The sequence below is a fragment of the Lineus longissimus genome, chromosome 7, assembly GCF_910592395.1.
Source record: "Lineus longissimus chromosome 7, tnLinLong1.2, whole genome shotgun sequence".
NCBI classification, from domain to species: Eukaryota; Metazoa; Nemertea; class Pilidiophora; order Heteronemertea; family Lineidae; genus Lineus; species Lineus longissimus.
This window is the reverse complement of record NC_088314.1, coordinates 209,086-236,458: the sequence shown is the minus strand read 5'-3', so window position 1 is coordinate 236,458 and position 27,373 is coordinate 209,086. Positions and strand designations below refer to the sequence as shown.

General features: G+C 43.4%; 1 protein-coding gene across 7 annotated transcripts; it reads right to left on the bottom strand.

The window, feature by feature from the left end:
- Positions 1-8,692: 8,692 nt before the first annotated feature.
- LOC135490640 (ras-related protein Rap1) lies at positions 8,693-27,025 on the bottom strand. Of its 7 annotated transcripts, none has more exons than XM_064775931.1 (9): positions 26,935-27,017; positions 26,244-26,267; positions 17,649-17,746; positions 16,990-17,058; positions 16,610-16,666; positions 15,822-15,983; positions 12,831-12,971; positions 12,477-12,594; positions 8,693-12,270 (listed from the first exon to the last, which is right to left on the bottom strand). In XM_064775931.1, exons 3-8 carry the CDS (start codon positions 17,703-17,705, stop codon positions 12,505-12,507), a joined length of 576 nt encoding a protein of 191 aa, XP_064632001.1. In that variant the 5' UTR covers positions 17,706-17,746; positions 26,244-26,267; positions 26,935-27,017; the 3' UTR covers positions 8,693-12,270; positions 12,477-12,504. The 7 variants fall into 7 exon arrangements, with proteins under 7 accessions (XP_064632001.1, XP_064632003.1, XP_064632000.1 ...); XM_064775933.1 differs by lacking the exon at positions 17,649-17,746 and adding an exon at positions 17,509-17,616; XM_064775930.1 differs by lacking the exon at positions 26,244-26,267 and having other exon boundaries at positions 26,935-27,025.
- Positions 27,026-27,373: the final 348 nt, after the last annotated feature.

Below are 27,373 nucleotides of genomic sequence, written 5' to 3'. Positions count from 1 at the left end.
CGGCACATATCGTCGGTGATGATGGAGAGAGTGGTAGCCGGTACATATTGAGCACGGTTCAAGAAGCAGTTCAGGTGGCACTATACAGTGGGGACGCCGAGATGACCCCATGTTTTCACATCAAATAAAGAAACTAGATGCATTTGGCTATCTGCTGGTGGTAATGGCACCTCAGTGCAACCTCAACGTGCACATGACGAGACGAGAGCAAATCTCACGGGTGAGATGGAAATCAGCCATATTGCGACATCATTGGCGCCAACAACTTTTCTTTTGACCCTGCCGGAGTCTTGCAAAACAATTCATTCATTGACTCTGACCCTGCTGACCTCGATTTTTAAAAACTTCAAAAAAAGGCCATTCAAACGTTAAATCAACTGCAAAGGTAATCTTTTATATCACTGAGGTATATAAATACGATATGTTGAGAAAAATCTGTACAACTATCGAAATATACGATTACTTGAAACTATTTCGGACAATCACTCTGCCACCTGCGCGATCGACCTTGTCACAATTGCTGCGCGCTCGTTTGCATACCGCATAAGAGGCGAATAAAATCTCCATTTAGCATGAAAGCCTTGACGGTTCAGCGCTAAGAGTGTTTGACTGTGAATCGGCAGGTCACGGGTTCGACTCCCGTCCCGGTGAATCTGCCGCAGGTTTCTCTTTTTTTCTTCTTCCTTGTCTTGTTATCTAATCATCCATGTACAGATGTGGAAATTGTCATTTTTATCATATTAGTCAAAGGGTATCCTGAGCTTCAGGCTTTTTATACTCCTTCGTCATATCGAGAGGCGGAGGATATTGAAAACCACTGGTGCCTAGATGGTTAAAGGGGTACGCTGGCCATGGTCGTTGGTCCAATAGCTAGTTCCTTCTTCTAACGCCTATCAACTCCAATAGTCAGTAGTCACACGCTCGAGCGCTATCTGTATACAGTTGGTACGTGTATAAGTTTTCCCGATTGCTGCATGTTAGTTCAGGTTATGTGTCCACTGGGTTTGTCATATGAGAATACATGAACTATGAGGTAGATGTATTGTTTCAATCATCGCAAATCTGCCTAAAATGGCAAGTTTTCTCAGGTACCGGTACGGCAGTGGCGTGCGTCTTTTTCATTGAAACGACCTTGCATGACCGGCACCGGCACATATCGTCGGTGATGATGGAGAGAGTGGTAGCCGGTACATATTGAGCACGGTTCAAGAAGCAGTTCAGGTGGCACTATACAGTGGGGACGCCGAGATGACCCCATGTTTTCACATCAAATAAAGAAACTAGATGCATTTGGCTATCTGCTGGTGGTAATGGCACCTCAGTGCAACCTCAACGTGCACATGACGAGACGAGAGCAAATCTCACGGGTGAGATGGAAATCAGCCATATTGCGACATCATTGGCGCCAACAACTTTTCTTTTGACCCTGCCGGAGTCTTGCAAAACAATTCATTCATTGACTCTGACCCTGCTAACCTCGATTTTTAAAAACTTCAAAAAAAGGCCATTCAAACGTTAAATCAACTGCAAAGGTAATCTTTTATATCACTGAGGTATATAAATACGATATGTTGAGAAAAATCTGTACAACTATCGAAATATACGATTACTTGAAACTATTTCGGACAATCACTCTGCCACCTGCGCGATCGACCTTGTCACAATTGCTGCGCGCTCGTTTGCATACCGCATAAGAGGCGAATAAAATCCCCATTTAGCATGAAAGCCTTGACGGTTCAGCGCTAAGAGTGTTTGACTGTGAATCGGCAGGTCACGGGTTCGACTCCCGTCCCGGTGAATCTGCCGCAGGTTTCTCTTTTTTTCTTCTTCCTTGTCTTGTTATCTAATCATCCATGTACAGATGTGGAAATTGTCATTTTTATCATATTAGTCAAAGGGTATCCTGAGCTTCAGGCTTTTTATACTCCTTCGTCATATCGAGAGGCGGAGGATATTGAAAACCACTGGTGCCTAGATGGTTAAAGGGGTACGCTGGCCATGGTCGTTGACGTATATTTACTGTTGGTCCAATAGCTAGTTCCTTCTTCTAACGCCTATCAACTCCAATAGTCAGTAGTCACACGCTCGAGCGCTATCTGTATACAGTTGGTACGTGTATAAGTTTTCCCGATTGCTGCATGTTAGTTCAGGTTATGTGTCCACTGGGTTTGTCATATGAGAATACATGAACTATGAGGTAGATGTATTGTTTCAATCATCGCAAATCTGCCTAAAATGGCAAGTTTTCTCAGGTACCGGTACGGCAGTGGCGTGCGTCTTTTTCATTGAAACGACCTTGCATGACCGGCACCGGCACATATCGTCGGTGATGATGGAGAGAGTGGTAGCCGGTACATATTGAGCACGGTTCAAGAAGCAGTTCAGGTGGCACTATACAGTGGGGACGCCGAGATGACCCCATGTTTTCACATCAAATAAAGAAACTAGATGCATTTGGCTATCTGCTGGTGGTAATGGCACCTCAGTGCAACCTCAACGTGCACATGACGAGACGAGAGCAAATCTCACGGGTGAGATGGAAATCAGCCATATTGCGACATCATTGGCGCCAACAACTTTTCTTTTGACCCTGCCGGAGTCTTGCAAAACAATTCATTCATTGACTCTGACCCTGCTGACCTCGATTTTTAAAAACTTCAAAAAAAGGCCATTCAAACGTTAAATCAACTGCAAAGGTAATCTTTTATATCACTGAGGTATATAAATACGATATGTTGAGAAAAATCTGTACAACTATCGAAATATACGATTACTTGAAACTATTTCGGACAATCACTCTGCCACCTGCGCGATCGACCTTGTCACAATTGCTGCGCGCTCGTTTGCATACCGCATAAGAGGCGAATAAAATCTCCATTTAGCATGAAAGCCTTGACGGTTCAGCGCTAAGAGTGTTTGACTGTGAATCGGCAGGTCACGGGTTCGACTCCCGTCCCGGTGAATCTGCCGCAGGTTTCTCTTTTTTTCTTCTTCCTTGTCTTGTTATCTAATCATCCATGTACAGATGTGGAAATTGTCATTTTTATCATATTAGTCAAAGGGTATCCTGAGCTTCAGGCTTTTTATACTCCTTCGTCATATCGAGAGGCGGAGGATATTGAAAACCACTGGTGCCTAGATGGTTAAAGGGGTACGCTGGCCATGGTCGTTGGTCCAATAGCTAGTTCCTTCTTCTAACGCCTATCAACTCCAATAGTCAGTAGTCACACGCTCGAGCGCTATCTGTATACAGTTGGTACGTGTATAAGTTTTCCCGATTGCTGCATGTTAGTTCAGGTTATGTGTCCACTGGGTTTGTCATATGAGAATACATGAACTATGAGGTAGATGTATTGTTTCAATCATCGCAAATCTGCCTAAAATGGCAAGTTTTCTCAGGTACCGGTACGGCAGTGGCGTGCGTCTTTTTCATTGAAACGACCTTGCATGACCGGCACCGGCACATATCGTCGGTGATGATGGAGAGAGTGGTAGCCGGTACATATTGAGCACGGTTCAAGAAGCAGTTCAGGTGGCACTATACAGTGGGGACGCCGAGATGACCCCATGTTTTCACATCAAATAAAGAAACTAGATGCATTTGGCTATCTGCTGGTGGTAATGGCACCTCAGTGCAACCTCAACGTGCACATGACGAGACGAGAGCAAATCTCACGGGTGAGATGGAAATCAGCCATATTGCGACATCATTGGCGCCAACAACTTTTCTTTTGACCCTGCCGGAGTCTTGCAAAACAATTCATTCATTGACTCTGACCCTGCTAACCTCGATTTTTAAAAACTTCAAAAAAAGGCCATTCAAACGTTAAATCAACTGCAAAGGTAATCTTTTATATCACTGAGGTATATAAATACGATATGTTGAGAAAAATCTGTACAACTATCGAAATATACGATTACTTGAAACTATTTCGGACAATCACTCTGCCACCTGCGCGATCGACCTTGTCACAATTGCTGCGCGCTCGTTTGCATACCGCATAAGAGGCGAATAAAATCCCCATTTAGCATGAAAGCCTTGACGGTTCAGCGCTAAGAGTGTTTGACTGTGAATCGGCAGGTCACGGGTTCGACTCCCGTCCCGGTGAATCTGCCGCAGGTTTCTCTTTTTTTCTTCTTCCTTGTCTTGTTATCTAATCATCCATGTACAGATGTGGAAATTGTCATTTTTATCATATTAGTCAAAGGGTATCCTGAGCTTCAGGCTTTTTATACTCCTTCGTCATATCGAGAGGCGGAGGATATTGAAAACCACTGGTGCCTAGATGGTTAAAGGGGTACGCTGGCCATGGTCGTTGACGTATATTTACTGTTGGTCCAATAGCTAGTTCCTTCTTCTAACGCCTATCAACTCCAATAGTCAGTAGTCACACGCTCGAGCGCTATCTGTATACAGTTGGTACGTGTATAAGTTTTCCCGATTGCTGCATGTTAGTTCAGGTTATGTGTCCACTGGGTTTGTCATATGAGAATACATGAACTATGAGGTAGATGTATTGTTTCAATCATCGCAAATCTGCCTAAAATGGCAAGTTTTCTCAGGTACCGGTACGGCAGTGGCGTGCGTCTTTTTCATTGAAACGACCTTGCATGACCGGCACCGGCACATATCGTCGGTGATGATGGAGAGAGTGGTAGCCGGTACATATTGAGCACGGTTCAAGAAGCAGTTCAGGTGGCACTATACAGTGGGGACGCCGAGATGACCCCATGTTTTCACATCAAATAAAGAAACTAGATGCATTTGGCTATCTGCTGGTGGTAATGGCACCTCAGTGCAACCTCAACGTGCACATGACGAGACGAGAGCAAATCTCACGGGTGGGGTGGAAATCTACAGGGTTTAACATGTCTCCTCCTGGTGTGCCTTCTCTCCACGCAGGTTGTTCCATGTCTCTGCTGGATACGCCAAGTCTCTACATGGTGTCATGATCATGCCTCTTCTCGGCGTGTTCGGCCTGATTTGGATGTGACCTCTCTCCCTATGAGTATAGTCGCGATACGTTGATGTTGGTGATGCAGTCACATCGGCTCTCACATCGTGTGGGCAAGACGGCAGTGCAGCCAGGTCCCATTCGGCTTGTGGTTCTGACTGTCTCGCATCATCTCTTACCGTGTTGGCAAGACGGTGGAGCTGCAATGACCGATCGATTTAGTCTGGTTGTGACTATCTCAATACGCTCACTGTGCCGGCAAGACGGCGAAGCTGCCAAGGCCGACTCAGTCTTGTTATGACTTTCTCATTTCTCTTACCTTCTTTGAAAGACGGAGAAGCTATTCCTCCCTCGCTCCCCTGCCGTGGACCAGCAGTACTACATGAAACGTATACAAGACGCACCAAGAAATAAAATGCCCGATTTAACATCCTGCAGAATCAGGGGAATCGGGCGTTTCCAGTGATATACGACACAAATGGGTTGTCCTCATGCATTCACTTTGGAAACGCATTTTTAAAATAGATGTTACGTCCTGTTTATGGGACACGTCATCATCGCGTACATTTGGGAAAAACTCCCTAACGAGACCAGAGAGGTTTAGAAACCGCACAACAGAGAAGTTTAGAAATAATAATAATAATAATAAATATTTTTATTGCCTCCTAAAAGAAGATATTTACAGTACAGTACACAATGAGCACAGCAGTTTTTCCCATAATTGTTACATAAGAATTAAAGCATTAGAATATGGGAATAGACATACTACCAATGGCACAATCATGATCAGAACGACCTGAGCAATACTCTGGTCAATTTATATGATCGGGACTTGGGATTGTTATAATCCCTCGCCGCCAGGAGGGCCCGGAGAGAGTCCACCACAAAGCTTTCCTCAAGCGGGGGATTGAAGTAGTTAGAACCACTCAGGGCCACCCTGACGGGAGAGAGACCCAAAGACCTTATCCGAATAAAGAATGAAAGATACCTTGATGTCGCTGCGACCCCTCAAAGGCCCCCCTCCCTATCCAGCTGCGCTTGATCCGCTCCCTATTGTGTGAACAGTTGGCCATTACCTGGGCCTACTGTCAATCACCTCAATGCTAGCTCAGCACGTGGTATGTTCTTATTCTAATGGCTCAACAAATACTTGTACCGTAACCAAATACACCACGCTGATTGAGACCAAATCAATTCAAAGCTTGACTCTTTATGAAATGGTTCATAATCAGGGCTTTTTATCTGGGAGTACGCTTCCCAGTTTATTGCATACATTTGCTAGTTTGGTTTTTGGTAGGGCAAATAAATGATATCCGCGATTAGAATAAACAACCGATACTTCTGTCCAGGACTGATCTGTCCCCTCATGTCGTTCAGCCGTCTTCGGATGTCCTTGTTTCGAATCCCGCCATTTCACACTCAGAACGCGTGTTTAGACCACTGCAACTGGGGCACAACCTGTCACAACCAGGGTGTTTCAACGCCTCATCCGACCAAGTGTCACTCCTCGAGTCTCGAGGATTATCGCATTTCGACAATAATTGTGTCATTGTATAGAGGTGTCTCTATAAGCGTTGTGCAATTTCCTGTCAAGCTGGCCCAGATCTCCGTGCCTCATAAAAAATGCATCCCGTCCAATCATATGAGACGTTTGTGTTCTTAGCTATGCAAATAATCATCATATATTCAAGTAGTCGTGGCGGTGCTTTTGCTGCAAGAGAAAAGCTGATCAAATGAAAAACAATCTGGAAAAGAGCCGTGATATATCGATTCCATTGTGTTGGACTCTAACAATGATGTTTTTGCCACCTAGTGCCGAGTTTGCTGCCTTGGTGTCGCGCGACAAAGATCCGTGGACTGAGCAGACGTGTTTATATAAATAACTGGCCAACCTTCCTGGGGAGAGGCTCTAATCTTTGGATGATTGGTAAACCAAAACACTTCTTAAACTGATTCAAATACCTTTCTACCACCGGATTAAGTTCGAGATATCCGTGTCACAGTCAGCCCTGCGGTGACAAGCACGACAGGGACACAGAGCACACCGGATCAACTTGGTCGAGTCTGCGGTCTCCAGCTGGACTCATGTCGTTCAGACTAAGCTGAGACTTATACCTGCGACGGTTTCAAACGGTCACCAAACCACGACACGGGGACATATCTCCTTGTTTGCTCAAGACGTCTTAACGGGTGTACATGTATAATATAGTCGTGCGTGCTTAGGGATAAATACGAGGTGATTATTACTTATATTTAAGTGTTTATATACCGAAGCCGTTCCGGACTGAACCCATGGAACTTCGCGTCGAAATTATGACTTTTTTCAAAGTGTGATCACTAGTATTTGTCTTCGTTACGAATACATTCTTTAAACGGTTATTCGGAGCTGTTCATATTTTAGACGGGTAACTCACAGCATTGTGAGAGGACGTCTCCATGAGGTCGTCTTAGACGTGATAGTTTAGTGTGGACATTGCAAGATTTATAGGAATATTAGTACGTTGGACATCTCATCGACAATAACTGCATATTTGCCTTCTCAGCTGGAACAACTCGTCAATCGTGTCGTCAGTTGGATATTAGGAATGTCACTGTGATTGTGTTCGATTCCGATTGATGGACAATCATTACCTCATCGCCAGCCATCGTTTAGACTGGATATAACTCACTTTACTTGGAGACGGTACTGAGATCGGCGGAGCGTATGCGATACTTCTACCGCAACCCGAATACCGACAGTGACAGACCGTCATCATCGGAATACCCAAGTACCAAACTCCCCAACTCCGTCAACAAGGTAATTGAAAGAGACCTGCGCATCATGTCAGGCCACGGCTCCCTCCGGAGTGTCTCCACCATGGCTAGCATCCCTTCCCCAGCTAGGAGGACCGGCTATGTCCCAGACTTAGGATTCCCACAGCCCAAATACGACAAATCTCTGTTCAGATTCGCAAACGATAGGACAGTGACCTCTGGAGAGGCAAAGACAGTTGTCAAGCGTGTCTCGATGCCGACGGAGGCGAGTACGTCTCGGAATCGAGGGCCTTTCTTGGCAGAGACCTTTATGGAGAAGGGGACACCGGCTTGGAATAAAATGCAGCTTCACAAGGACTGCATAAAGTGTATATGGGACACGAAGGGTGAGGTTAGACAGGGATGTAAGCTCAAGGTCTACAAATAACTGCATGGACCATGGATTCGCGGTGTGATTGTCTGAACGGATGGCACATGGTTTGGACTGTTAGAGTTGGTTGATGTTTCGAGTGATTTTTCACTCGCTCTGCTAGAGGACTGTACAAGGTATAGATTGTGACACTTCGGTGAGATTGTCACCAAACTGTTTGTATAAAGCACTATTCTCCATATGGCTGCGAACATGCTTCGACCAACCTCATCTTGTGGTTGGCGAATCATGTTTGGCTACGTAGTGCGAAGTGTGGTAAACATTCCCAGCTAATCCCACTTGGCCATCTTATCCCACGTCTCTGCTAGGATACTCGGATTTGGAATGATAGTGGTTTTGTGTCTTGAACACCACAAATAAAAGAAAGTTCACAGAAAGTGTTGTCCCATCTTTTCTCTAAGTTTTGGTGTGCAAGCCCAACAAACAGGCCTTCTTCATGGATGGATGCTGGAAAAGGCTGTCCCAGCTTTGGTGCCACAGTGAATGGGAGTAAGCAATGTAGTAGGATGTCACCCCAACTAATGCTACATCACAAAACAATCAGTCAAGATGCTTTAATTTTGTTAAACTTTATTTGTTCAAGAAATTATAATTCTGCTTTTACATGTTTCGCTGCTCCAAAAACAGGTTGAATTGGCCCAATTTTCATTGAGAAACATTAATACAGCGGGGACTGGATTGGCGATTACATGCAGCCTGAGTGACCTCAAACACCTAACGCATAATGGGCATGATCAAATGTTTTGTGACAACAATGAATTCCCAGTGATGCCGCCATGAAGTAACACTCAGTCAGACTGGTATTCCTTCAAGAGGAGAACTACTGGCAGTGGTCTTCCTCCAGTTCCTTTTCCAACCCAAATTTACGACAAACTGAGTTATGCAATGTAGTCTGAATAGGTTGACTGATTATAAGACTTGGAAGGTGTAGGCTTCCTTGACAACACTCATACATCGGGTGGAAAAATATCTCAACAACAACAATTCTCAGTCACAAACTTGAATTAGAAATTAGTCCTATCTGTCACCTATAGGTGGTGTTGGATAATTAAAGACCTAAAGTCTGAACTAATGCCGACAGGATCACACTGGATGCTTCTACTTCAGTAAAGAAAACACGGCAATATCAATGGTTGAATACAGAAACAGATCGCTATTGTCGTAGCTCAGGCCTTAATATGCACCACTTCATGACTTGCACCAATGTTTCAGAGATGAGTTTCAGTCTGATATAAAACACATAGCACGTTAAGGGGAAAAAATAGTACTTTGCAACCTCACTTTCTTGCGTTCCTGCCTCCAAATTGCCAAAGTGAGAGACTGGCAAATGAACCTTGGTATGTGAGGATGCACTTTCATTGAAGCATTCTTGAGAGAAGCCTTGTCACTAAACATAACAGGATGTATCCTCAAGCAATAGTGTGGCTGTCACCTCCAGCAGATATTAGATATCGAGGACCAAAAGTGGCCCACTATTGGTGTCTCAACATACTGACAGCCCTAGAGAGACACTAGAAATGAGAAGATATGTTGGCCAATCTTTGAACAGAATCTGTTCATATTCTAGCAGAATTTGCGTAGAAACAAGCCAATGTTGACGTTGGATAGATGGCAGCACTGCCCTGTACACCATCAAGTTTTGAAACTAAGCACAGCCTAAAAGCTCTTCCATCACAACATAAAGAGCAAAATGTCAAGAAAAGAAGATTTATCCATGAGATAAGCTACAATATCAGGATTAAAGTGCAGAAACTTTGTGTACAGCATAAGATTTCCACCTCGGCTGCCATGGGATTTATTCAGGGTGCATGTTTGATAGTAAATATGCAATGGAAACTAGTATACAATAGCATCCAAGATCTGCCGAGTGACAAGAAATCGAATTGAAAAAAGATGATGAAGGTTGTTTAAACAAATGCTTTATAGCAAGTTATTAGGCCAAGAATTAATGAACGCCATAGCTTAAATGTCCATCTACAAAAATATGCTGTTTAAAAACTGACAGTACTCAATACATGTCATTTACCAAAATGTTGGCAGCTTTATTCATTCATTGCCAATTATTGTTATTGGTCCAAAACCGACTGAAGGTGGCATAGTGATAAAGGTGGCTGACTCAATCCAAGGGTTGTGGGTTCGAACCCAAGTCTGGTTGCCTTGAGGTTGAGCTCAGTTGAGCCCTGCAATGACCGCTGCCACTACTACGGTTGGCCAGTACGGTAGTAGAATAAAACGCATGGGAGATGATCCTGCTTCACTGAATACACAGAGCTCGGTGCCAAGGTCAGGCTTAAGGTTACATGTATGTACACTTGTTTTTTTCTTATCATTTTTTAAAGCAACTATTTGCTATACTACACCACTATGTACAAAATGAACAGAAAAAATAAAATGATGTTATTCAAATGTATATTATATGATGGACAGTGACGATATAACTTAAATAGACGGTTATATAGTAGTATTAAATGCTGTACAATTACTAAAGGTCATTCCTACAGAGGTCACATTGATGTATCTATGTGTGATGACAGATGAGTCTCTGGTTGTACCATCTTGCCCAGAATCAACAAACACATCATTTCTATTTCTAAATCTTCATGAACGACTGATTCAGTGCTCCAATCAGACTTGCAATGGACTTTCACCCCTCTGTCCATCTGAAGACATCACCAGATCTCTGTTGGTACCTGCCAGTCACGGGGCAGTGACTGTCAGTACAGGCAGCCACCAGAGTACCAACATAACACAGAGAAGGCCAATATCACCTCTGACCTTAGAAAGGATTTCAAAACACTACAAATTGACTACTATCCATTGTTGGCAGACGACCAGACTCATTATTAACAAACTAAGATCATTTATTTATTTCACTCGGCCCTCTCAAGTACAGTGATAAAAAACAACCAAGAAGTGAAGAGATAACAAAATACTTAAGATCATACAATGGTTGGTAAAGCTTTCAAGGGTTGGTCTTGACATTCTTCTCCATCAAGGTGAGAACAGCTTCATCATCCCTCACAGACCAGGCATCACCCTTAAGATGGAGACCCAACAAGAAACACACATAAACTTATCAAGATATTTATAGTTATCAGCACCAGGTCGGGACATGTTTAACCAGAATTCTTCACAGCGGTCATCAGCATCCCTTGAAGATAATCTAGTCGAGACAGAGAAATAGAACATAAGACATCAACTAAAATGGTTACCATCACCATATTTCATCTGATCATCTGCTACCAATGGATTCACAACATGAAATCACTATTAAAATATACTGATTAGGCTCACATTAGGGTGATGATTAATACATATATACATACACCAAGTACACTTTGCAGGATTGGGCGGGGACAAGGTTGTCGGTGATTACAAGGGTGCACTGCAGACTTCATTTTGTCCCAGCGAAAACACTAGTTTCAATTGCAATGTTAGCGACTCTTATAATCGAAACACCCAGACAAGGTTTGAAAACCAGTTACATGTAGTTCCATAGTTACTATCCATAGGTCCCAGTTCGATTCAACAACAGTTCAAAAGGAGAAGACAGTTGTGGCCATAAGATTAAACCCAACATAAGTCATTCTCATTCTGAATGGTCTGTTCCAGTGCTCAAATACTCCTCACATTGCAAGCAAGTGAGATTTTCCCAGCAATGTAGGCCCACCTCCCTCGATGAATCAAGTGTCTGTCACATAGGAGACATCACTCCGGCACCAACGTCCCTATCTTACTAGAGTTTACACACTGTACCAGGGTTGATATTTAACAATGAACCAGTTATTCAGGTATAAAACGTGAGATTAGGTCAGATGATTTTCTCCCCTCCCTTTTTTTCATTTTGCAGCACACAGACCCACGGATGCCGGTCCAAAAACAAACATACAAAATATAATTTTTGTGATATTCTCATGTAATCCCGTCATTTTGTGTGAAGAACACCAAGTCTATGGATAATCTCACCAACCCAATTTTGCCGAAGTTCATTCAGGAGACAGAAAGTCCACAGAAGTTAGAAGATCACCAGTATTCCTCACTCAAGAATGAGCAGCACGCTCACGTTTGCGAGATGCATTTGGTCTTTGTGTGGTCCGGTGTTTGGAAGATGTGAACAGTAAGAGGTCACCTCTGAAAGGAAAGAGAGAACTTTTCAGAATTGTTGAGTATTACATCCATCGTATAAGACACAAGAAAGGGATGCTGCCTAAAAGATCTCTGGAGTTGTTGATTCAACAATGGTCTTCAGCTGACAGATAGATGGTCAGTCCTTTGAATGATCAGAGGAGCGGGAGAAGCAACAACATCACCAACATTCAGCCATTTTGTTCACCTACCTGTTTCATCGACTTTCTCATCAACATCTTACAAAATTGCACATCCCGATTTCTTCTTTTTCTTGCTCTTTGTCTCCGGATTTTTCTTGTTAATCTGTCGCACTAAGTCGTAGAAGATCTGAAAGATGACGTCATAGATGTGGTATTGTTGTCATACGTAGTGAAACTACAAGACTGCAACTCAGCCGAGGACGTGTGACTGATTGACAATATATCATCACATGAAGGTATGTTTACTGAACACAGACCTCACCAGACTTATTTTGAGAATGCAAACAGCTTGGGTGACTGCTGGGTAGGCTCTTATCATTAGTAACAACATTCCTGTGTAGGGGACACCACAGATCTACTTACTTCATTGACATTTATTTTTGACTTAGCAGATGTTTCCATGAACGAACAGTTGAACTGGCGCGCTAGATTATGTCCCTGATCCTTGCCGACGACGCGCTCGTCTTCCAAGTCACACTTGTTGCCCACGAGGATCATGGGAACCTGAAACAGTCAGTCAGAGAATGAGTCATGGGGAATAAGGGTGGAGATGAGGGGGTCCTCAAGTGGCATGAGTTTGAACGGCATATTGAGTATCTCGAGAGGTGTTGTGAATGAAGTGAGATCTACAGGGCAGCTGTGTATGGTACAAGGTTGGTGAGGAGCCACTCTCTAGTTTGAGCTGGATTGAGATCTACAGGGCAGCTGTGTATGGTACAAGGTTGGTGAGGAGCCACTCTCTAGTTTGAGCTGGATTGAGATCTACAGGGCAGCTGTGTATGGTACAAGGTTGGTGAGGAGCCACTCTCTAGTTTGAGCTGGATTGAGATCTACAGGGCAGCTGTGTACGGTACAAGGTTGGTGAGGAGCCACTCTCTAGTTTGAGCTGGATTGAGATCTACAGGGCAGCTGTGTACGGTACAAGGTTGGTGAGGAGCCACTCTCTAGTTTGAGCTGGATTGAGATCTACAGGGCAGCTGTGTACGGTACAAGGTTGGTGAGGAGCCACTCTCTAGTTTGAGCTGGATTGAGATCTACAGGGCAGCTGTGTACGGTACAAGGTTGGTGAGGAGCCACTCTCTAGTTTGAGCTGGATTGAGATCTACAGGGCAGCTGTGTATGGTACAAGGTTGGTGAGGAGCCACTCTCTAGTTTGAGCTGGATTGAGATCTACAGGGCAGCTGTGTATGGTACAAGGTTGGTGAGGAGCCACTCTCTAGTTTGAGCTGGATTGAGATCTACAGGGCAGCTGTGTACGGTACAAGGTTGGTGAGGAGCCACTCTCTAGTTTGAGCTGGATTGAGATCTACAGGGCAGCTGTGTACGGTACAAGGTTGGTGAGGAGCCACTCTCTAGTTTGAGCTGGATTGAGATCTACAGGGCAGCTGTGTATGGTACAAGGTTGGTGAGGAGCCACTCTCTAGTTTGAGCTGGATTGAGATCTACAGGGCAGCTGTGTATGGTACAAGGTTGGTGAGGAGCCACTCTCTAGTTTGAGCTGGATTGAGATCTACAGGGCAGCTGTGTACGGTACAAGGTTGGTGAGGAGCCACTCTCTAGTTTGAGCTGGATTGAGATCTACAGGGCAGCTGTGTACGGTACAAGGTTGGTGAGGAGCCACTCTCTAGTTTGAGCTGGATTGAGATCTACAGGGCAGCTGTGTACGGTACAAGGTTGGTGAGGAGCCACTCTCTAGTTTGAGCTGGATTGAGATCTACAAGGCAGCTGTGTGCGGTACAAGGTTGGTGAGGAGCCACTCTCTAGTTTGAGCTGGATTGAGATCTACAGGGCAGCTGTGTATGGTACAAGGTTGGTGAGGAGCCACTCTCTAGTTTGAGCTGGATTGAGATCTACAGGGCAGCTGTGTGTGGTACAAGGTTGGTGAGGAGCCACTCTCTAGTTTGAGCTGGATTGTAATATTCGGTGTATCTATGGTGCAGAGAACATCCTAGTTACCTAAGTTACAATAGTTAGGGTTGGAAGATTATGTTAAAGATACAGGACTGAGCTAAACACAACTGATCATGATGACTCATGACTCAGTACTGAAATCCAACGAAAATTATTTCAAATTCTACAAAGCTTAGCAACATTTCTGTAAAACTGGTGTTTCGATTAGTATGTTTTAGTATGACAACATCATGAACTATAAAGGGTAATCACGTGTTTTTGTTAATCCAATGATCTGTTAATAGGGTAGGGACATGCAGATATGTGTTAGCCAGAGATTTTCTTCCAACAGCAAAGTATATCACATCTTAAATCATGAACATAAACTGGCAAGACACTCAACTTAACATAGAATGGCTGTAACAGTTGTCAAGGTGGAGTATAGATGTCACTGTCAACAGCTGGCTGAGTGTGATAACTGACACAGCCCTGACACACTATCAGGGCCCTAACGCACTATCACGGCACCATATTTTTTTCACTTGACTGCTCATTATCACTAGCATTACCAGGATGGATATACTGAACTGAAGGAGCACAACTCCACACATGCAAACGGGAGTTCATTTCAGTTGTGCAGAGGGGTTTTATAACGAAGCAATGTGGTGAAAAGGGGCCAGTTAAGGGCAGGGTTCGTTTCCAGGCAGAGTGACAGGTGGGGCCAGTTAAGGGCAGGTCAAGGATATCCTGAGATGGGAGTTGATTACCGCTGACAAGGAATTGATACGTTTCTGGATTGGTTTGTTTGTGGAGGAGATTGTTTTGAGGATAGTGTTGGGTGGAGAGAGGGATGTCCAATGTATAACGTGCAGGACTGTGCTACAGGAACCATTCAAGTGATCAACATTGGAAACACTTTTTGAAGAGATTTTCTCTCGAGATGAACAATAGTAAAGAACTTGTCAAATGTTTTACTGATTTCCCAACAACTTCTGCAATCCTGCACGCATAACTTGTGAGAAGTGTGAATGAAAATTAGAAAACATCATTTAGTGTGTGTTAATGTCACAACAGTTAGTGAACAGGGGCTACGAGGGACGAGGGGTTAACTGGTGAGCAATATTGTCATCATGTGAATATGTGAGATGAACACCGAGCCAGTATATCATTATCCTTTTGGCAAATGTGACTTGCCAGGGCTTATCTATGAATGTCAAACTCATAAAGCTGGCTTTGACAACTGACGCTTGACTGTCATACTGCTCCAATGTTGTTGAACAGCCCATTCTGACAGATATGATGTCAATGCTACACAAGACAGAGGTTCACCTTTGGAACCGAGTGTTAGATTACACCACTAGAAAGAGCCACCATACTCACGACTCACCAGGCAAGACGAACAGACGTAGGAGGGACGCCATGTTTACACCGATGAGAAGTAGTAATAAGCGAAAGTAGAAGTACCTGTGCTTGTCCAGTACTTACGTCTTCCGTGTCTTTAACACGTAAGATCTGCTCACGGAGATCTTGAAGATCGTTAAACGTCGACTGTGCCGTGATAGAGTAAACCAGCAGGAAACCTTGGCCGTTCTTCATATACAGATCTCGCATGGCAGTGAATTGTTCCTGGAATGAACATCATATTCATTTTCAATTTGTATCAGACATGAGATGACATCAAAGACCAGACAGACAGCTGGGCCTATTCGAAGGGCTCGGACAGGCAACGGGGTTAGCATCCATAAATGCTGTCAGCTGCCATGGTCCCCTGTGATCATGGTGATAAGTATCAGTGAAGGAGTCAGAGAGGAGCTCAAGAAGAGACTTATCCACATGATCTCCCCGCCTGTTCAATGCATAGCACCAATCCCTCCATGAGCTTCCTTTGACACATCAGCCAATATTGATTTGAACAAAACATCAATATCTTCCAGGGAATGGACTAACTCTAATGCATTACAAACTGCACTTAGATACTGGTTCACATCAAAGCTTCTTTGAAGTCTGTTGTTGTTATTGATGTCCAAGTACACATGAGTTCAAGTGGGTATCAATTTCTCGCCAAGGCTATCATTGCTCAAAGGTAAGGACTAATGTGGCTAATTCATCCGTCACACCCTCCAGGCAACCAGGCTTTCAATCGAAGGGGCAAATACAAGAGATGGGTTGCTGCCACATTGTCTAGTTCCCAACACAGTCAGGAGAGGGCGTCTGCTAGATCTGCCACTGCTTTGACCACCTGCTGATCTTACCGTTCCTGCTGTGTCCAGGATTTCGAGCATACATTGTTGACCATCGATCTCCACTTGCTGAAAACAAAGATATAAAGATCTCAATAAAGATTCCCCTCTGTCGTGTTGGCTGTCTCCCCAAACCCAGCTTGGTGGAGCTGCCATTTTGTCCCAAACCACACCTGCCTCCTCGGTAGCTTCACCCTCGCAATGTATTGAGTTCCGTGTGAATTTCTCAAACCAAGTCTCAACTAACAAAATCCTTAACTTTATCACTGCACTGACAGCCATATCATTCAAATCAATGAGGCCATCATGTAAACCTCTAACAAGGAACTAGTCGTCAAGGTCTTCCTCTCAGGAACAACCCACGAATCTCAACTGTTCCAAGTATATCTTACCTTTCTGTAACTGTCTTCAATTGTCGGATCATATTTCTCCACGAAGATGCCTTGTACGAATTGTACAGTCTGGAATGAGGAGAAGAGAATATGACCAGGAGATCAAACAATGATGAGCTCTTGCTGGCCTTCTTTATTCTCAAGTGGCAAGCTGAGTTGGTACAACACAAACTAAGAAGCTAGCTTGTTTCAAGATTGTGAATTAGTGCTCTACAATCATGAGAATTGTTTGAAATAGGTAGACTAGATAGATTTGCTGGGCCTGTCCTTCAGTGTTCTTCTGGAGGCACAGAGTAACACCCTCAAAGAGGGAGTTGAACAGAAGCTTCCAATTCTATGAGATTATTCTCATCCCTTGATAACGATGCATTATCTGCGTGGGTTGAACATAAAAAGAGGTCATTAACCTAATTGGCTTTTAGGTTATTTATGGCAATAACACAGAAATCAAACAAGGTTAGACACCACCATTACAAAACATCCAACAGGAAGAAAGACGGAGACAACACTGAGACTTACCATGGCACTCTTGCCCACACCTCCACTACCTAACACTACAAGCTTGTACTCCCGCATCTTCTCTCTGTCTCAGCAGCCAGTTACTACAGGGTCACAGACCACCTCTATCTAGAAAGAAATGGAGATGAAAGGTTACTCACCAGGGCACTTTTACCAACACCTCCACTGCCCAACACAACAAGTTTGTATTCTCGCATTCTCGAAATGGTGGCGGTTTAATCAGGCAACCAAACTAACACTGCAACGAGAAACAAGAGGAACATGTCAACATGTTAGTCTCATGAATCTTGATTGGTGTTGTGAGGAGGACGACTAATTGTCTCTGAAGCAGGTGCTCTTTGGCTTCTGCCATCAGGAAGGCAGGGGAGAGAAATTCAAGAGCTATTCACGAGAGTAATTTATACTAGAAGCTCAGGAAAAGTGATATCCAAGTTTGTAAGTGGTGCTGATGTCTCAAAGCAAGAGTATCTTTGTTGCAGTTTTTAACTAGTACCGTGCCAGGGTATTTGTCATGAAGTGTCATCAAGTTTTTAGGTTCATTCATGTGATGTTTTGCTTGTGACATGCCATATAGGGGTGATGATGAATTTGTGATTGTGTTTTTGTTGTTGGTCTTAACGAGAAATAAATCTCATCAGCAGCCTCTCTGCAGATAACAATAGAGCTTCCGCTTGACTGGTGGGAACCCTGGGACCACACCCTATCTCCGCCATCATCAGAACATGCCCCACCATTGAATCTGAAATGACATCTGACAAGACAACATAACAACAACACTGTCCAGAAGAAACTTTCCTAAACATCTGGATTCTGCCACTCATACTTTCTCCAGGAAGATCATACAGCTTTGTTGTCTCAATTCAAATGACTCTGACAGTGATTGCTGCACCTTCCCATCAAGATGACAGGTGATCGTGAGCTGTTGTTGTAAAGACAGGAAAACACAAGCTAAATATACTTATGAGATCCTTCCAATAGGACCAAATAAAGGTGAGGACCATCCCACTACAACAGCTCCTGTGTTGACCTTTAGACACCAACTCACAATCAACCATTCTGATTACTTGTTATACACTGATGACCAGTATTGTTCAAAGGATAGTATGCTGTAATTGTTCAATGATCAATGGTAATGACTATTACTGCCAATAATAAACTGTTAACAATAAGGAGGCACCCCCCCCCCCCCAGCAACGAAGTCTTACCACCCATATCTTGGTGTGGCCCCTGGTCACAAGTTCAATGCTTAGATATATTACTTATTGTTCCCATGGAAACGGTCATCGCGGTTATAAATTGAGAGGCCCTTTTACACCTTTTCTCCCATCTCGTTATATCATCTTTGGGAATAGGAATGATCAGACAGTCCACGTACAACATCGCAGCTTTCAGGATAAGCCCACTCATGAAGTAGGCGGGGAAAGACTCTCCTCCAAATAAGGGCCTCGTCATGAATCAATAACCTCAAATCTTTTATGTACCTTCTTATTCATACCTGAACAATACCCGTAACTGCACAAAATTCAAATCTCCCAACACATTGGAGACTGAATAGTAAAGGGGTGTGTCGGTTTTATGAAGCAGGGAGCTCAACACAGAGTGTGTTTGGGCTAGCTAGAAGACTGTTCACCACAAGCATAAAGACTATGTACAGTATGTCAGTTTCACTAATCCAACATAAACCGATGAATAATGTTAATCCATGAATTATGCAAAGTACATGAAGCATTCCCTTGGGATAAGTGGCAGCAGCTATTCTGGCCCGGCAGCCAACAGACACTTGTTAATAAAGAACCCAAGGGTCTGATTCAGTGGAGTTCTGTGTGGTGTTTGGGATACACTGACCACCCATGAGATATCACCAACTTCTATTATTGGATGGTCTGTGGCAGAGGTTCAAGTTGAGCTTCTATTGTGCAGTCACCACCTCATTCCAACGTGCCAGCATGAATACCGTGCCAGCATGAATACCGTGCCAGCATGAATACCGTGCCAGCATGAATACCGTGCCAGCATGAATACCGTGCCAGCATGAATACCGTGCCAGCATGAATACCGTGCCAGCATGAATACCGTGCCAGCATGAATACCGTGCCAGCATGAATACCGTGCCAGCATGAATACCGTGCCAGCATGAATACCGTGCCAGCATGAATGGTATTTGGGCAAATAGGACATCCTATGTAATTGACTATGTGACTCTTATCAAATTAAAATGCCATCAGCAGGTTCCACAGAAGACACACTCCAACGTCCTGGTAGATGAAGGCGTCTTCCTTATTGAGCCGCCCAATAACTATCGATCATCAAGTTATGACCTACCACCCACTCATGATGAAAATAAACACCATTCAATTGATCAATGATAAAGTCAGGGGCAAGCCTGACGTTTGATCCATCACCCATCAAATAAACACCGAGGAACGGCAGACACATCACAAACCTGGTTTTCCAAGGCCAATAAACGTGGGTTGGATCGGCTTTTAAAAAGACAACCAAAGTTGAAAGAAAGGAAGTTAACCTATACCTTCTTGTGAATCATGATATCGCACGATGATATGAAAGGTGCCTCCTACCTGTGTTGTCAGTGTATCAAGCACAATAACAATTGATCACAATTTGTGGTTGAAAAACGATTGCGGATATCCGACTGAATAAATCGCCATCATCAAACCACAATTTCCACCAATACAACGTTCTTTTGTTAGGAATGCCGAAGCATGCAATGAATTCTCCTCACCCCGAGAAATCACCAACAAAATGAAAAGTGACTTCCAAGATCTTTATATAAGATGTTTTCAAAAGGATTGTGTTTCAAAAGATCGCGATGATCGAATAGCAAAGAAATACAATAAGACAGCATACGATGACACGACGGGATCTTATGTGCTCATCTCAAAGAGAATGTCAGAGGCTTATTATTAGTCACTTTCGAAAGGAGGTTTTTGTTCCAAGAAAGAGTAGGCTGAATCTCATCTTAAAACTTCAATCCCAAGAAATGGCACATGATAAATACTCTGGCTAAAAACTGATCTTAAGTTCAATATAGAGCAGTCTGGGGCAAAAACAGCTAAAAGTGAAGCAGAAGAGAGCAAAAATGCAAAAAGGATTCTGATAATACATTTCAAGTTCAAATTCCAAAAGCTTGGAGGACAAGGCAAGAGTACGTGAATTTCCAAGGTCTTTGTGAAGCTTACAGATCTAATTTTGGACAACTAGAACAGATCAATGAACTAGATTTGTTTTGAAACCATGATCACACATATTGTTTTGTTGGAAACACTCAATAATCAATGACTTTTCAATATTGATTGAAAATTGAATGAAATCGTTCTCTTTTAGTGTTCACCTTTTGAATGGAAACCAATATTGTGATCGATAACGCAAAAGGATGAATACTGAGATCACCCATGATTCATATTCTCAACGATACTCTAAATCCATAAACTTTTGCAAGACTTCGCAGCAGAGTCTGGATCCCTTGAACCTAAGGCCTCATCAGCTAGCTTATTATAGACACATCAGTAGCATAGACTGAAATATGGACATTCACCATGCTGAAGTGCCAATTTGGCGTGCGGAGCTCAGTCTCTGACCCAACTTTTTAAAGAAGAATCAAACAAGTCAGCCAAAATCATGCGGGAAGGACAGGCTGTAACCAATGCATTACAAACGGTAAATGGGCACTTTTCAACGATTGCTAGTTTTTGCCATCAAAATGCCGCTCACATCACATGTGTGAAGTGAATAATGAGTTTTGGTGGCAAATGAGGGCTGTCTCAAGTTGTGAGCTGAATGACAATTGACCTGCATCAATGATGTCATGCAGGCCGAGGCACCCAGGACAGCACATGTAATTGTACATTACACCACGAGCCTTGGGTTGGAAGTTGGACACCAGCACACCTTGAGCCTAACTTGCTGCAAGCAGGAAAGAGGGATTGTTAGAAAGGCAACCACAACACTACGTACCACTCATATACGATGATATCATTCCCACGTCATAATCAATAACACGACTGCAACCAGTCAACGTATCAATCCCGACACTGCAGATATTTCCGTTCCTTTGGAAACGCTGTCGCCAAGAAGGACCGATAGATATCCAGCCCACTTCTTCCAGTCATTACCTCCTCCATTGTTTGTTTTACTTTATAGCACTACCCACGCCCCGGGGATTAATGGTGATGCGAGGCATGGTTCCTTTGGAAACGCATCATAGTAAATGAAACACGACTCCGATCATAGCCAGCCGGGCGATGGAGTAAGATCCCATATGGATCAGGCTGTGCAATGCATTGGGTAAGGCAGACTGGCATGTTTGCTTCAGTCATCGGCCAAGTCTTATCAGGCCAGGTTGAGCCATCTGTTGGCACTGCACTGGTTGATGCCTCTGAAGAAGGCCATCCTGGCGTTGGATCCCACACAGGATCATGCCATTCAATGCATTGGGAAAATGCCAGGTAACCAACATGAATTATTCAGATCTAGCAGCCAAACCTCATCAGGCCTCTTGAGCAGTCTGATGCATGTTACTGCATACAATGATGTCATGTGACATGAATTGATGGATGTTTGTGTTGAGGTACTAATTAGACCAAGAGTTAACGAGGTAATCTCAGTTATGAGAACAGCAGACTTGATTGTCCCAGTCGGGTACGAAATTAACACTCTTGACACAGAACTTTCACCTGAACTTGTTGAAGTCTGTCAGGTTCATACATGTATATTGACTGGAGCATTTGGGGTTATGGTGTGTGGTTTTCTGCAGTGTTTCACTCCTACTACATGTATACCTCACTGAGAAGTATGCAAAAACAAAACGTTATTCTACGCCATAAATCCGCCTTCGCACATGATCTCATCTCAATCCCCAGCCAATACTCCCAATTAAGCCAACGCAGCTTTGATGGCATTAAATTCTCCTTTCTCTAACGTTTCTCATGAGACACAGACATTCTAAACACTCAATGGTGTGTCAGCTGCAAATTAGATGCTTCAAATTTGTTTACATCTCTTTTCCACTTGCGAGAAGAGTAGGCCAGCAACATCTGATTGGATCAACCCTGTCAAGAAACTAGTGAGCAGCACCTAAGGAGGGAGGTCATTGCACCATGTCAACAGAGGAGATACTTGCAGCCCAGTCTACCCTTAACAAGGCTAGTCAAGACCTTCTTTCAATAGGTCTCATCTTCGTAGACTGGCACTGGCAGGAAAATGTGAACTAAACCAGTTATTTGATCAGCATTATCAGATGGCTGTCTTCCAGGGTCGCAGGCTTTATAAGGGCAAGGTATGCCATCATCCACCTACTCATCCGTGCCAGGCAAGGCAAGAGGATTAGCAAGGTTATGTCATGTAGGAGGAGAAGACGATCATCTTGGAACACAGCGGCCAGTGTCATGTAGAACGGCTATCTGTGGAGCCAAGTGGAGGAGTAAGGAGTTAGTTAGGATCCCATTCGCACAGCAGATCAAGGTCTAATCAAATGTGGGTGGAGCTGATTATGTTCTGCAGGGCCTGGATATGATCAAGCACTAACAATCACAACAATTACATGTACAACAAAGTGTTGGATAAGATTACTATACGTTCAGATCAATATTCATGAACTCAGACAGTATATGATAATGTTGCTATAAAGAAAGGAAACTCCCATGGTCATACTCATAAACTTACAGTGAGCCTCGCAGGCCAAACACTGACAGCATTCCCAGGAAACCTATCATTTCATTTGATGCATCAGCCAGGGCCACTGTGCTCACCAGTTATACACTTTGGCTCACAGACGTACAAAATAATGAAGATGGTGCATGGACCTTTAAGAGACTGAACAATTTGCTTGTTGCCTAGGAAACGAGTCTGCCATGACAACAAGTTGACATGTTTGAACAGATTCATAAGATATCACCTCAATGTCTGGGCCAGAGATGGTTGGGATATGGTGCTTGAAGGGAATCCATTGATCAGTTCAGCTGATCTGCCCGATCTCACCACCTCACTCTTAGTCTTTGACAATAAACAACCATCCTGATGTCTACAGTAGATCTCATCCTAACCAAGGTGACCTGGGTTTAGATATCTTAATCCAACTTCCCAGCAGCCTGCTTGTGTATTTGACAGATAAATCAATGAAAGGATGGTGCACACAGAATCAATGGCATGCTTAGTGTGACTTTCATGTCCTGCTATATCAGAGGGAATTGCTGCAATTTTACAAAGTAATTACAACTGCTGAAACTTGGGATGGCACCCAATTGCAGATTGGGATAATTGATTGGTTTTTCAATCTAAGTAAGTGTTCAAACAACAAAAGAGATCTACGTCTTGGCTACAGCGCTATGTACAGCTGTTCACAGCGTAATATGTACTTTGACAATCATTCCTCAACATTAGATGGATGATGAGCTTTTAATGAATACATTTTCTATCGCCCCAAAGGTGTGGGCTGAAAATAGCAACATTGATGATTGCATGCTGATGGAAAAAAACAATCAAAGACCCATTTTGATCGAGGTGTTATGGGGCATTTTCTATCAAGAACACATTGGAGTTTGGAGAATTATTCTGGTTTAGTATGCTAATGATGCCCATGGGTGCAGCAAGCTGAATACTTCTCTTCAACATCGATGTCCTGTACATGTTTATTGGTACCAACTATTGAACAATGCTCTGGAAGAAAACAGGGCTCTAATAGCTGACAGGCTCATATCATGGTTATCAACCGGCCTGCTGCACGTTGTCCATGTGTGCTCAAGTGAGTCATACCATGTCAACTCAAACCTGTATTCACATTGACAGATATTGATTTCTAGGAATTTCAATTTGACACTAATACCCCACCATGGAAGTGAGGTCCGGCACAGAACAATTGATTATACTTGAAATAATGTTGAAGCTTTTATTGTATTGCGAGCAAAGATGAATGTTCTTGGACCTCCACACTACAGAGTTGATTGCAATTTAATGCACCCACACAATGGCGTCACAATCACAGCCAAGTAAGAGGGGCATTGTCATTCAAAATAACTTGGCACCAATCAGTAGAGAAACAAATTGAACACAGGCTATTAGTTCAAGATACAAATCAAGGAAGAAACTAACATGCCAGCCTGGCACAGGAAGAACCATGCATGCTCAATCTTCATGCAAGCCCAAGCAGTACTTTTCAATTAGGCTGAACTAATTATTGTTGAAAATTTCCTGTTAAAAAAATTAACTCGACTGAGATGCAACACGAGATTGTTAAGAAGGTTTTTGTTGGACTTGGTGGAGGTGACAAGACAACACAGAAGGTTTACGTGTGAGAGGGGTTGAAGAGGGCCTGTTTCCAGCCTGGTCCCCTGACATCGTTGGAAACCTCTCTAGACAAAAACATAACAGCCACCCCCCCCCCCCCCCAGCTTGAGCAATCATAAGTTCCACTCAGTGAAACATCTTAGGAAAACCTTAACTCGAGGACAGATTTTTATAAAACCTGGTGGAACACCACCACCTACCTTACTGTTGACTACCCAGAGAATGCAGACAATGTCAAACAGTTTTATCAAGTCCAGTCTATATCATTATATGACACAGGCCAACTTCTCACACACATGTATTGATTTCTATTAATGATAACGTCATCAGACTCAGATATTTCGTCAATTTGGACTCAAGGCAAATGTTCAAGGAGGCACACAATATGGATACATTCCAAGTCAATTATCAAACAGCAATAACATTAGTCACCTGAATGAAACTGAGATGAACCGGCCACAAAGAGGTGTTTCTTTTACCTACAAGTACGTGTAGAGATCCTGTAGTACAGTACAGCCAGACTGGGGACCAACTCCACCACATACAAAGACCCAGACATCATTGGCAGAGGCAGGATAAACCAACTCAACATGGTAATGGGACATAGGTGTGAGAAAGAGATGTTGACAGAGGATACATGCCAAAGAGAAATATCAGCCTCTTGAGGCATGAAGGTCAACGAGGGACATTCTCAATCCCAGTCGAGGCCTTCAGGCTTGAATACTGCTCATTTAGAGCTGGTTTGATCTTAGGTTTGACACACACCACACAGGTACAATCATTATCAGCTTGAATTGGAACATATTGATGCATTGGGCAAAGAATAATCAGGAAATGGACTGGTGATCAGATGGCGAACAGCCAAACCTGTAAGCTCTACTAACTTGATAGTATACACATCATGAATGCTCATCTTATCAGTGCATGAACTTATACCACAGATTGGGCAGAGATAGCGAACTGACCAGTATCAACTTGCAAACATAACATATTGTTTATCTATGTAAAATACAGTCTTCTACTTCTCTACCAAGGTGTTATGGTGAGCAGGTCTGAAACACAAAGCTGGTTTGTAGGAAGAGGGGGGGGGGTGTATGGAATAGTACAAGGTTAAATTTTTCATCCATCAGCATGAATCCACAAGGTCAAGCAGGAGGATGGTTACAACTTTGTACACAACAAGGGTTTCAAGCAAAACCGACCATCTGATTCTTATTGTGAGAGTTGATGTGACACATGTAGATGATCTGGACCATCAAACACACAATATTAACCTTAGATTTTTCTGGATTTTGAAAATGAAATAATAACGAAGCCTTTGTTTATGCTGTGGGGCTGGTTCAGTGGTTTCTTATGGTTAATACAGAATTATCCATCACATCAACACATCAAATCAAGATTCAGAAATGACCACACAACCAAGTGAGTGATTTTACCTCTCACGTTGATACTGGATTAGTCTGAAATTGAGAAGTCCATGGAACTTAAAAAGCACATAACTTTCAATGATATTTATTGGCATACATGGGCCATGGCCAGTACACTCAGGCAAAGGGGGCCAGGAGATGGGCCCATGCTATATCACTGGTGGTATGAATGATTATGATGGACCATATGACAACGTTTGTTTGGCCTGCGGGCAGCCTGGGCATAACATATGCATTTCACCCGGGAACAGTACAGTGCTAGCATGCTAGTGCCAGGGCCTGGGGCCAGGCACCTGTGACCTACACCTAGGGCAGCCTAGTGCCTTTATTTAAATTATAGTGCTTTCGCAGTTGGCTTACTGTGGTATAATATACAGTATTATACATCGATCGTGTTGTACTTCGAAATGAAGTCCAGAGGGCCAGGGCTTCACAGCTGCCAGTGAATTGTAAAAAACCCGTACAACCATGCACCTTCTTTATCAATCATTATTGTGTACATTAAACGCTTCACGTGTACAAAATACACTACCACTGTACATTTTACACAGGGAAGAGTTTGTCAGAGAAAAGGCGGTGTCCAAGTCTGGCAAATTTCCCATCACAATTCTGGGAGTTGTACCACGAATATCAATATACAATTTGACAGGAATACGCACAAGACATTGAAGATTAAGTATTTCATTTTTTTGATACTTACAAAAAAGGGATTGTCCTTTTCGGACTGTTTTTGTGCCGCAAAAAGCACGGTTTTCCGTCAAAATTAGCGACCGGAGATGTGGCTATTTTTAGAATAATTCCCAGAGTTCCATCCATTCTGGGCAAGCGCAGTCGAATTGCGGTTGTTTCGCTCCCTGATCTTTTCGCCCCCAGTCCTTTCACTCCAAATCCGTTTCACTCCTTTGGAAATTTGTTGGGGATTGAGAAAGTACCCCGGGAAAGTCATCCTGAGGAAATCAGGGGTTAATGTTCGCTTCTCCAGCCCTGCATAGGAGAAGCGAACAGAAGTGTGCAGAAACGACTGGGGGCGAAAAGACGAGATACCGGCGCAATCCAACTTCCTTTGTTCAGGAGCATGGCTTCCGGTCATTTGGGTACTGGGTTCAAATTTTGCTCCTCATTTTTCGGCATTTTTCGCT

What these genes read in the sequence shown, in the direction of transcription:
- LOC135490640 (XM_064775930.1), bottom strand. Translation starts at nt 17,705, where the DNA reads ATGCGAGAATACAAACTTGTTGTGTTGGGCAGTGGAGGTGTTGGTAAA. An exon ending in TCCTGGACACAGCAGGAACG is followed by an intron (nt 15,984 to 16,609) that starts GTAAGATCAGCA and finishes TGTTCATTCCAG; the next exon opens with GAACAATTCACTGCCATGCG. An exon ending in TAAGTACTGGACAAGCACAG is followed by an intron (nt 12,972 to 15,821) that starts GTACTTCTACTT and finishes TGACTGTTTCAG; the next exon opens with GTTCCCATGATCCTCGTGGG.